This window comes from Scyliorhinus canicula, chromosome 6 (genome assembly GCF_902713615.1).
Source record: "Scyliorhinus canicula chromosome 6, sScyCan1.1, whole genome shotgun sequence".
NCBI lineage: Eukaryota > Metazoa > Chordata > Chondrichthyes > Carcharhiniformes > Scyliorhinidae > Scyliorhinus > Scyliorhinus canicula.
The window spans coordinates 93,635,738-93,648,360 of NC_052151.1; the positions used below are offsets into that span (position 1 = coordinate 93,635,738).

The 12,623-nt window shown below is 46.5% G+C and overlaps 1 protein-coding gene across 1 annotated transcript in view; it reads left to right on the forward strand.

Annotated features, from left to right (window-relative positions):
* slc35f1 (solute carrier family 35 member F1) overlaps positions 1 to 12,623 on the forward strand; it is a 450,036-nt gene that overhangs the window by 374,028 nt on the left and 63,385 nt on the right. Inside the window, exon 6 of the mRNA XM_038799673.1 lies at positions 5,965 to 6,017. Within this exon, the coding sequence (XP_038655601.1) occupies positions 5,965 to 6,017 (53 nt within the window). The remainder of the gene's footprint in view (positions 1 to 5,964; positions 6,018 to 12,623) is intronic.

Here is a 12,623-nt window from a genome sequence, read left to right on the forward strand (position 1 = left end):
TGCATCTGTAAAAGAGCCTAGTTGGACACAGTATAGTAGAATTTGGAGACGATGAGGGCCACCCTAGTCCTCCAGGTATGTTGAACCCTTGGTGTCCTCTGGCTTCACCACCGGTTTGTCCTCCAGACCCTCCTGGTCCATAGCCATCTCAGACAAGGTCACATGTGCCTCTGCTTCCTCTTCCTCACCCAGCATATCTCGCCATGCTGCTGTGCCAGATTGTGGAGGGCACAGCAGACCACCACAAAGCAGGAGACCCTCTGATGCCTAGGCATGCAGAGCATCCATCACCTCCCAGATGCACCTTTGAGCTCATGGCTGTGATACGCCAGACAGGCCTCAACTAGAGCCTTGGAATGACCCAGTGGCATCGAGGTTTAGAGCTGCAATGACCGTCTCAGCAGGGGGAGCGGGTATCCTATTCCTTGGGATGCCATGTCTGCGAGGATCTGGATGTGGCAAGGTCTCCTTGTTGAGATGAAGTCTTCTGTGGCATTTGCTGAGTCTGTCAGTTCATGAAAGGACCGACGATGCCGTGGGCCATCGCTGGCCATCATTTCTGGGCCCCTTCCTCATTCTGATCGGGAGCCAGGTCTTCAGGGTTTGCGGCGGCCCCCTGCCCATGTGGAGCTACCTCCAGCCTGCATTGGTGTTGCTGCCATCTTTGGTGTCTGCCCACCTCGGCTGCCACAAGCACAAGCGAGGGCAGCCTGCGTGGGATCGACAGCAGCAAACATAGTTCTATCTGGAAGGAATTGGAGAAGGAGAGAGACTGAATATCAGTTAGGGCTTTGCCCAAGTCTCCCCACCCTGACCATGACTGTCTGCCTTCTCTGAGTGCCATTCAGCAAGCCAGTTGTGCTGGCAAACTTGCTCTGCACACACCCACAGCCACATAAAGGAGCCCCTGGGACCCCAGACTTCTGCCATGAACATTAGGGGGGGCAGTGTTCAACTGTCCTCCACTGATCCAGGCACTTCCGTTTGGCCGCAAGAGGTTCCTCAGTGGTGAAGCCCTGCTTAGTGTTTGATTTTTGGCAGCGGTTCTGTGGTGCTGACGCTCTGAGAGTACAAGAGCACGATTCAGGCATCAAAGGTTGCTGGACATGCAGTGCACTAATCATCCTCTGAGACATGGCACCTGTGCCTTCGAGGAGGCACTTGAGAGTTGAAAATATTTTGTTTTAAACTGTCAACAGTAACAAAGATTTGAAAATCAACTACCTAAAATTCCCCATATCACACTAACCATTAAACAACAAGTAAACTTCACCGTTCCATATTGATACCAATACAAAGCTACATCAGGCCATTTTCACAAACAAAAATAAACACACGGTATCACCCCTCGCGGGATCCTCCACAGAAACAGGATAAACCTGAGAACGTGTTATCATTTAAAAAAATAGATTTAGAGCACCTAATTCATTTTTTTCCAATTAAGGGGCAATTTAGCGTGGCCAATCCATCTAACCTGCACATTTTTGTGTTGTGGGAGCGAAACCCACACAGACACAGGGAGAATGTGAAAACTCCACACGGACAGTGACCCAGAGCCGGGATCGAACCTGGGACCTTGGCGCTGTGAGGCAACAGTGCTATCCACTGCGCCGCCGTGCTGCCCTTCGAGAACCTGTGTTATGTCCAGAATTTAGTCGCAAAAATGATCTGTCTATCCATGTGTGACTTGTTCCACATATCAGTGCCATTCTCCATTCAGCAACTGCAGCTGTGCAGGCCCTCCCACACGGCCCAATCTCAATGGGACCAAATCCACACATTCCACAGGTACTCGAGGAGCATTTGAACAGCCTTGATTTCCAGCATGTTTAACCCGCCAGTTGTGCCAGTTACACGCCGTACTCACTACACCAGCAACAAAAGCATCAGCAATCTGCAGAAACATTTCTTCAATGGCGTTAACAGGTGGCCCATTTGGAACAGTGTCGCACATCAGGTCCCACAGCGTCTTCTTGCTTCAAACTGGATTGCCTCCGGACTCATACATCCCCCGAGCCCAGGTCCAGGTACCAAGCATCTGAGAAGAAATTGTCCTTTTTGGCTACAGGAAATGAAGGAAACAGCAACAGCAATCTCCAGGCATCTGCAGCCACTACAAGCAGCAAACACAATCTGCCAATATTTTAATTTATGGGCGGTTTAAAAATACAAAAGACAACACAATGAGAGCACCAATCACTTTGCACCCAGAAAACACTCTCACCCCCCACCCCTGCCCAACCTACATCAGTTGTAAGGCTCAACAGCCAGCCCACCGGCTGCAACACAGAAAAAAGAGAGAAAAACACTCCACTCCTCCAAAGAGGGGCACAGTTCAGTCGAGAACAGGTCCGGCACATTATAACCAAGATCAAATACAGAACATTTTACACTGAAAGAAAATACAAGAGAGGCAGGAATATAACAACACCAGCTACACACCAGCTGTCGAGTCAGCGCATGTCCAACGTGTCTTCCCCCCCCCCCCCCGTTTCCGGAACTTGGAGCATAGGGGAGGAGGGAGAGAGAGTGGAAGAAACCACCTCCCCTCTCCAGCACTGGCAGTGTCTTCCAGCGACTCCCAGGCCACAGAGGCAGGAGGGCTGCAGCTAGCAAAAAAAAAAATCCTCCAGTTACATGGTGTCCATCATACAATCCCCACCCACTCCCGACAAACATAGACCAAACACATGTACAAAAGGAAACCAAGGAACACCAGCGACCCACACGGCTCCCATAATGGGAGCAGCAGATGGCCACTGAACATGAAAAGTCACTGGTAGAACATGCATCTGGTGCAATCTCTGGGCTGCGCAGTCGAGCCGGGTCACTGCCCCTCCTCTCCTGCAGTATCGGTGTTTGACCTTCCATCGCCACCATGTCCGAGGGGGCATTAACAGGTGAACCACAGGTCCAGAACAGAATACACAGTCAACGCACAAAACATGTCTTTTAAAAACATCCACAGACTGTCCGAGCAAGCCCTTCTGCATCCTTAGCCCGGTAGTAGACCCGCCAAAATCCTCCCCTTGCCACACTCTAGGTAAAAGAGACTAAAAGGCAACCACTGTTTTCGTTTCTTCCCTTCATCCAGAAAGCAAGGGAAATACAAGGGAAAAAGGCAGCTGCCCCCCCCCCCCCCCCCCCCCCCCCCCCGGACCTGGAGAGCTCCAGCCCTCTAACCGCCTCGAAGGCCCTCCTTTTTGCCCTATTGAAGTCAGGTAATTCCCAGGAGGTCGCGACATTCGACTCCCATCTCGTTAATGAGATTAAAGTGAACGCATATTAGGCTTGATGATATTCATGCCATTTTGGGGTATTAACTAGAAATCTCTACTGGGTGCGGGCAGGACGAATGGCACAATGGTTCACGCGAATCTCAAATTCGTCCATTCCTGCTATTCAGGTTCAATGTTGTCCCTGTATCGAATCCTTTGACACTGAAATTTTTTTTCATACATTCCCAATCCTCTGATTTTGTAATGCCACATAACACAATCTAATCTGCATTAATCCATTTCAATTCTGAGGAGAATTATATCAAAAACATTGACTTGGTTCTTTTCACAGATGCCGCCTAATCCGCTGATTGTGGTTAACGTTTTCTTTTTTGAATTCAAAACTGTATGACTTATAATATGACCTTCCATCACTTAAACCGCTCCCTGCTCACTCTTTCATCTGCAGATACTGGAAGATTTGCTGTTATATGTGCCTCTGGCCTTCAGTTTACAATCTGTCCGTCTTTGGGGATATTGACTAAACTGGGATTTAATACAACTTCCTTTCTTGCTTTAAATAATCCAAAATAACACCAATGGAAGGCAGTGTTATTTCTGCTATCATACAGCAAATGAAACATTGTCATTAAAGTTACTTAATACAATTATAGGTCTTGAAAGTTCTTGTGAAAGCCACTTAGCTTTCAGTTAAAAATTGCCCACAGTGGCATGACTGATCGATGAATGCCACCAAATGAGGCATTACAGACGCAGATCATTGTTCCATTAATCTATCATCCAGCCTTCCTTCAAGTGATGCTTGAGCAAAGTAAGAGTTGGGATTGTGGCCTTCAATAAGAAATGAGTGTGTGCAGTTCAACAACTATTTTTGTTCAAAAATTATTTGTCTTTCCTAACCTCGTGGAAGTCATTGATGGATTTGTGGCTTCAGCGATTAAATCATATGATTTGAATTGAAGTGCCATAATAATGAATCATGTAAAATTGAGTTAGAATTTATTCCACTACATGAAGCAGGAGAATAGGACAGCCTCTAAATATTATAGGCTAATTTATGTGCATGTTATAATTACATAATGAAAGATTTTGGAAGTTGTTCTTTGATAAACCAGTTAGTTTCTGTTCATGTATTTCAGCACAGACGTTGTGTCTGCCTGTATGCACTTGTGTGTGGGTGGGGAAGTTACATTGAAAGCTGTTTGTGGTACATTATGTGCTACTACTTATTATGCTGCATTTTGTGCTGGAGTTAGCTGGTAAGGAAAACCGATTAGTTTTACCTAGGTATAGGTCAACGTGCTAAGTCAATAAGAAAAGTAAGAGCAATAAGGCTTATGGCCATATTAAAGTAATCCGATACACATTGAAGTCTATATTAAAGTGATTGGGCATACCGGTCGCATAAGTAGGTCAGGGCCCTGGATTTTAATTGCCAGCATATTTTTGGCAAGAATCCATGCATGAGGGTGAATTGAACTTTCAATTCCTTAACAATTGTCAAAGGTTCTCCCTCATTTTTCTGCAGCCCAGAGGTTGTCAGCTGCATTATGTACTGGGAAGTCTTGGGAAGCAGCTGCTGCAGTTCCCTTTTGGCTTTTCCTCAGGCATGCTCTCTGGCACTGAACAGAGATTATGGAGGAGATTTTCTGGGTCAGTTTACCAGGAGGGAGGGAGTGGTGGAGAATCGGGCAGGAGTCCGTGTCCCCCCCCCCCCCCAATATCCAAAGGCCAGAGTTCTATTGGGCCAACCGGCGACTTGTCCACTGGTGAGAGAACCCTACAGGGAACCCGCAGTTCCGTGGAGAAGCCTATCGGAATCAACTGCCTTTCAAGGACTTAAGTGGTTACTGTCGGGCCTTGCATAAATTCTGCCTGCCAAGGGATGCCCGCTAATCAGAGTCTGGCAACTCCTCATGCCAAAGTGGTGGATGCAAGCAGCAATGCATTCACCAGAGGCCCAGGAGTATCATAGACCCTAGGCCATGGATGAATGAGGGCAGGATGGGGTTCATTGGATAGATGATGAGTGTGAGAGAGAGACTGTGGCTTTCAGAGGCGACCCATCTGCCCAATACCACGTCCCTCGATCCAGGTATGGTGAGAAACCCCCCCTTCGCCTCTCTCCCCTCTTCCCCAACGGAGTTAGCTGGGTAGTCTTCCTAGGGTGTGCGGAAAATCTCCATTTAATCCCTGAGCCGCCCCTAAATTCTCGTGAGCTCAGGGACAATGGGTGCTCATTAATGGGCTTAATTGACATGCCGTTGCCAGCAACTGGGACTCCCACATAATTCTTTTCATCCTCCGATTTAAACGAGGGAGGTTTGGCTGCCACCAGGAGAATGATGTGGGGCCTCTCCCATGATTAAGTAGGATCGGCCGCCATGTTTCATGCGACAGGCTGCATTACATCCAGTCCAACGAGTGTGTTTTGGTGTTTACGGTAAAGCTCCAAATTAATTCTGAAACAATTCTGCTTACCTGATGTATTGATGATATTGGAATTCTCGAATGTTAAATGATGGATAACATTTTGATTGCTGCTTAATTACCACAAATTCTGATGCTCAATGACCCTACTGTGTAATTACCTAAGTATTGCTTATGGAACCATTTGTCGCATGTTTATGCTTATGAATGACCTTTTCAGGAGCAGGTATGGCCCAATTTTCCTTTTGATTGAAGTGGTAAAACATGAATCTTTTTAACTTTATTTTTATTACAGGGCTATAATGGAACATAAGGAACTGTTAAAGGTACCATGGGATTGGCAGATAGGTGAGAATTTTTTTTTTACTACTCCTGGCTTAATTCATTTTTTTGAGGGCAAGGGTCCCAAAACATGAAGATTGAACAGCAATAAGGGTTTCAGGGTTGTAGGACTTGATTAGGATTGTATCCTTCTTGTCCTTCTGCTTTCCCCTTCTATTTCTCTCAAACCAATAATTAATATATAAATATTATATATATATATATATATATATATTATCAATGAGCTGGGCACTCATACTATACTTTCCCCTTGTGCTTTCTGCAGCCTACTCGAACCCAGTGACTTACCGTGTGCTGAACATGGCTCTGTAACAACTTTTAGAGTTTGCACAGTTTCAGCATCTGAGCTGATGGCTGCAAGTGTCCATTCAAGTGACAATAATAGTATTGTTCAAGTGACAATACTACTTCATTTGTGATGTAAAGTTGCTCTCTCTTCCGCCTGAGGCTGTTTGTGGCTAGGCAGTTCATGGATTTTGGGTACCTGAAAGCAAAAGTCAAATTAGAAGGGGAAGGTTGGGGTGAGGAAAACGAGGTTGGGTAAAAAGCAAGAGGTCCGTGATCACGTCACTGCAGCGTGTCCCTAATGCCAGAGAGCAGCGTGAGGTTGAGATGGGAGTTGAGAAGGGGCATAATGACAGATTGTCATGTGAAATGTTCTCAGTGATGTCGGTTGCAATAGCCTCTCTCATGGAGAATTGCCGACTCCCTGGAGCTCAGGAGATGCAGGTATTCTTCTCCCCTTCTATTGTGTGCTACATTATCCTGTATGAGAGAGTGAGGGAAGAGCAACAGCAGGAATGTTTAGGTAATGTGCCTGCACAGCTGAATAGCTGACGGTCTGTGAAAGCACTGAGAGGTGGGTGTGGGGCTGATATCATTGGAGTGTGAGATGGAGTATCTTGAGTGCAAGGCCTAAGTTCCGAATGTTAGGCCTGCACAGCACAGTAGCACAAGTGGATAGCACTGTAGCTTCACAGCGCCAGGGTCCCGGGTTCAATTCCCCTGGGTCACTGTCTGTGCAGAGTCTGCACGTTCTCCCCGTGTCTGCGTGAGTTTCCTCCCACAGTCCAAAGACGTCAGGTTAGGTGGATTGGCCATGCTAAATTGCCCTTAGTGTCCAAAAAGGTTAGGCGGGGTTATTGGATTACGGGGATAGGGTGGAAGTGAGGGCTTAAGTGGGTCGGTGCAGGCTCGATGGGCCGAATGGCCTCCTTCTGCATTGTATATTCTATGTATGTATGCTGTTGGATAAGTGATGGAACTGAGCAACATGAGAAGTTGATGGTTTTGTGGGTATGAGATGCCCTTTGAGGAGCATTCAGTGACCATGACCACTCATGTGAGGTCATTGAACTTTTTGCGAACCATTGCTGCCAGGTTGTCATGGCCAATCCCATTGCATTGACGTCCCCGCCCACCCGCTGTCATTCTCTTTGAATGGATTTCTTTGATCACCTCCTGACTCCCATAAAAACATGGGACTTAATAGAACGGAACGGAAACAGGGCACCCGTGCGCCCATGCCAACGTATTATCGTGTGCAATGATATCCGGTCACATTCCTGACGTCACCACGTCTGATTGGGATAATACAGAAGGTGGGCAGGGGCAGAAATTGGAAGCGTACTCGCCTTATTCACATTGAATTAAATTGCTTGTTAATGTGCGAATTGACACACACAATACATGTTGGAAACAATAAAGCACATGGAGGGTGATCCACGCCTGGTGGGGATTTAACCTGAAAAGACAGTCTCCAGCTGAGTCCTTAGCTTGATTTCAGGGTGCTGTGACTGCAGGCACTGCTTGATATAGAAAACTGTTTCCATGGTGATCACTTGTTATTTTGAGGCCTAATTTTCACTGCTGAGAGATGAATTTAGACCCCAAACTGCACCTCAGCCTCCTTGGCAGGGAAAACATAGCTATCCCTGTCGGAAACATACCTGCCAGAGAGGAAGGGAGGAGGAGGAGATTCAGAGGGAGAGGAAGAAAGGAAGAGCAAGAGGTCCAGGATGCACTGGTGGTGCATTAGAGTTGCTGAGCTGTGCTGGAGTAAAAGGTGATGCATGCATCATGATGCATCAACGGAGGTGCAGAAGGACTTATGCTGCCAATCATCTACATAGGCAGAGACTGAACTACCTTCAGATGTCAGTGATACAGTGTCGGGGGAGACTTAGGCCCTCAAAATCCACAGTGACCTCTCTTAGTGACGTTCTGGCCGGGGAGATTTCGTCCAACTCTGTAGGTGGCCACCCAGTGCTAGCTGCTGGACAGGTGACTGCTGCACCGAATTTCTTTGCTACAGGATCCTTTCAGGAAGCATGTGGTGACCTGAGTGCTGATGCACAGTCTGCTGTACACCACTGCATTGAGGTCTTTTACAGATACAATGTTCAGGAGCTCAGGTAATTACATTCCTTTCTCACTGGACCACCAGGCTTAACTGGAAAGAGCCAGAGGGTTTGCAGCAATTGCCAGCTTCCTGACGGTCCAGGGAGCGATTGACTGTATGCACATTGCCACAGAGCCTTAATAGGAAGGGATTTCACTCCTTCAATTTCCAGTTGGTCTGCGACAACAAACATAGAAACATAGAAGATAGGAGCAGGAGGCCGCCATTCGGCCCTTCGAGCCTGCTCCACCATTCGTCAAGATCACGGTTGATCGTCCAACTCAGTAGCCTAATCCTGCTTTCTCCCCATAACCTTTGAACTCATTAGCCTCAAATGCCATATCTAGCTGCCTCTTGAATGTATTCAATGTCTTAGCCTCAACTACCTCCTGTGGTAATGAATTCCACAGGCTCACCACTCTTTGGGTGAGGAAATGTCCCCTCATCTCTGTCCGAAATGGTCTACCCCAAATCCTCAGACTGTGACCCCTGATTGTCAAGCATGATTTGGGGCAGCACGGTAGCATTGTGGATAGCACAATCGCTTCACAGCTCCAGGGTCCCAGGTTCGATTCCGGCTTGGGTCACTGTCTGTGCGGAGTCTGCACATCCTCCCGTGTGTACGTGGGTTTCCTCCGGGTGCTCCGGTTTCCTCCCACAGTCCAAAGATGTGCAGGTTAGGTGGATTGGCCATGATAAATTGCCCTTAGTGTCCAAAATTGCCCTTAGTGTTGGGTGGGGTTACTGGGTTATGGGGATAGGGTGGAGTTGTTGACCTTGGGTAGGGTGCTCTTTTCAAGAGCCGGTGCAGACTCGATGGGCTGAATGGCCTCCTTCTGCACTGTAAATTCTATGATTTGTCAAGCATGATTTGTCAAGCATGATTTCCCCTTCATAAATCCATGACTCTGTCTGATACTGCCACTGTTTTCTAAATGCTCCGCTATAAAGTCCATGATAATGGACTCGAGAATCTTCTCCATTACCAATGTTCGGCTTACTGGTCTATAATTCCCTGTTTTCTCTCTACCTCCCTTTTTGAACATTGGAGTGACATTAGCTACCCTCCAATCTGCAGGGACTGCTCCAGAGTCTATAGAATCCTGGAAGATGACCACCAATGCATCCACTATTTCTAGAGCCACTTAAGTACACTGGGCTGCAGATTATCAGGTCCTGGGGATATATCAAACTTCAATCCCATCAATTTTCCCAGCATAATTTCTCTACTAATATTGATCACCCTCAGTTCTTCCCCCTCACTAAACCTTTCATTCTCCAACATTTCTGGTATCTGTTTTGTGAAGACAGAACCAAAGTATGTATTCAATTGCTCAGCCATTTCTTTGACCCCTAACATACATTCCCCCGTTTCTGTCTGTAGGGAACCGACATTCGTTTTCACCAATCTCTTTCTCTTCACATACTTATAGAAACTCTTAGTGTCAGTCCTTGCAAGCTTGCTTTTGTACTGTATTTTCCCCTTCTTAATCAATCCCTTGGTTTTTTTTTTTTTGCTGAATTCTGTACTTATTTGTTGGAAATTGTTCGACATGTGTGATTCTTATGTAAATTGTCTGGAAATATGTAGAGTTGTTTCTTGCCAGTGAGCACAGATGGCATTCAATCTGATCTTGGAAATGCTCGTAGCAGCTTAACATGGAGGAACTGTTTAGTTCCAGCATGTAGATCCCCAATATCTCCACACACGTCATGCTGGATAATCAGTATCTGCCGCCTTACTGATGACTCCACAGGCTCATCATCCAACTCAAAATCAGTCTCTGAATCACCTTGAATATTCCTTTTATTTCCTGAGGCCTGCTCCACCATACTGTCCGGCAGTTGCACATGTGAATGTGAAGTGCCTTCACCAGATTGTGCCTGTCTTTGTCCTAACGCGCTAATCCATGCCTAGGTGCCAGTATCTGCACTGGTGTGTAGTGCAGGGAGAGGATGTGATGCTGCGCCCACCAAGGTTTCTTCTTTATACTTGGAGGAATAGTTGGACCGACACTCTGCCAGGCTCCACAGAAAGGTTTCACTTGCGCAGGAGATACAGAAAAGAGGGTTTTAGTTGCTAATTGAAAGCATTGAATTGGCATGCAAGGTCACAATACTGAGCACCATTAGCCGCATGTGTAATGAGAGATATGGCACATAACCATTAATCTATACTTGCAGTAACGTCATAAGGTTTCCACTAGGAAGCTTCCTTGCCTTTGTGCTCAGAAATGACATATTTACCATTCATAAAATCACGCCAAACATCAGTTTCCCAGCAAATTGCCCCCCCCCCCCCTCCCCCCCCCCCCCCCCCCCCCCCCCCACCCCCTCCCTGCCACCTTCACAGAGACATCAGGGCCTCGAATAGTGCCATTGCTACAAAATGCTGCTTTGGACCTCCAACATCCTCCGAAGGCTTCAGCATTTCTGAGCCTTCCCTGTAGCTTCCTGGGACAAGAATACACATAGTGAGGGTTTACTCACCCTTGCCGATCTCAGGAAGTCATTCAGCCTCTTCATGCATTGCGTACAGATATGAAGCAATCTCTTGTTGCTGTGCTTCATGGCCACCTCCTCCCAGGCTGAACATTTCACAAAGGACAGTCTCCTCATCCTGTCTGCTGACATTAGGTCTTCATGCCTGATGGACACAGCCTGGAGGAGGCCGTGGAGGGATTCATCATTGAAACACAGGGCTGTTCTTGCTCTTCTTCCCTGCCTCTCCCCTAACTCATTTGTCTCAGCCATTTATGGAGGCATACATGCTGGAACTAAACAGTTCCTCCATGTTAAGCTGCTACGGGCATTTCCAAGATCAGATTGAATGCCATCTGTGCTCACTGGCAAGAAACAACTCAAACTCTACACATTTCAAGACAATTTACATGTCGAACAATGTCTGATATTATTTCCAACAAATAAGTATTGAATTTGGGTTGAAGACTTATGGGTCATCTGATACTAGCCCATGTCAGGTGGACCTTTGCATTTAATGGTCACGGGTAACTACTGTGGACACCGGACATCGGGCCCTCCAGCTCCGACTGGGCAGATGCAAGAAAGACATTCGGCCTCGTGACATTGAAACCCGCCCTTGGACTCGCAATTGGCTAATTACTGTTTTGTACAGTGTTGGAAAGTTACCTGCTTCCAGGTGTGCATCTGCCCCCACTCATTCAGCCTATAGTCTCGCACTTCATATCCAACTCCATGACTAAGATCTCCATGAACCTGGAAGTGCTCTCTCTGTCCTGGTGTGCCATTTATTTTGTTTCCAATTGTAGACAATCACAAAATAGCAGTCAGCAGCAGCAGGATCTTTTCATTCAGTGCAACCTCCCCTTTTTAAAAGGGCAAGACTGTATTTAAAAGCTGGAGGCTGGATGAAGCACGTGCTGGCCTTGCAAATACTTAGACCTTCTATTGAACATGGATCCAGTCAGGAACATGGATTGCAATTGACAGAATGCAGCAATTAGACAAATGAGGAGGCAGCAAAACGTTTGTGGGATGCCCACCTGAATGAGACCAAGTGTGGGTGACCATGGCCAAAAATAAGTGCAGTCAAATTTTTAATCCACAAAGTATTTTTTTATCTTGATCGCAAAAACTTTGTACAAACATGTGTGCATAGAGTGACAAGACTAAGGTATGATGCACGTTGTTTGCCTCACATTTTAAAATCACCAACCAGTTCATAAATGGAACTGCAAACACTTTACTTGCTCTTAATTATCACATGAAATTACATTTTTTCAGTGTCATGTTGATTTTTCCACCCAGTGTGACTTTATACATTTATGCCAGTGGAGCTTTTGGACAACTTCAAAGTTCCCCGTCAGGGAATTGAACCCCCTTTATATATTTATAACATGAAACAAGACAGAAAGTGAAGTGTGTCAGAAGCTTATGCACTATAACACCTCATCTCAAGTTTTCTGGTCTTTCCTTGGTTCTCTCTCATGCCTCAAGCCACATGAGGCAGACACGTGTTTATTCCTGTTGCCATAGCGTGGTTTTTCTGAACAGATCACAAGCCTGTCATGAAACTGGTGCCACTCCATGTTAAGATGTCTGACCAGGAAACATTCCCACTCTTACCACCTGGCATAGATGTATAGGAAGGATTTACGAGATAATAATCAACCTGTTTGACCACATCATGAACACCAACTCCTGGAGAGGGACTTGAGCCCAGATCTTCT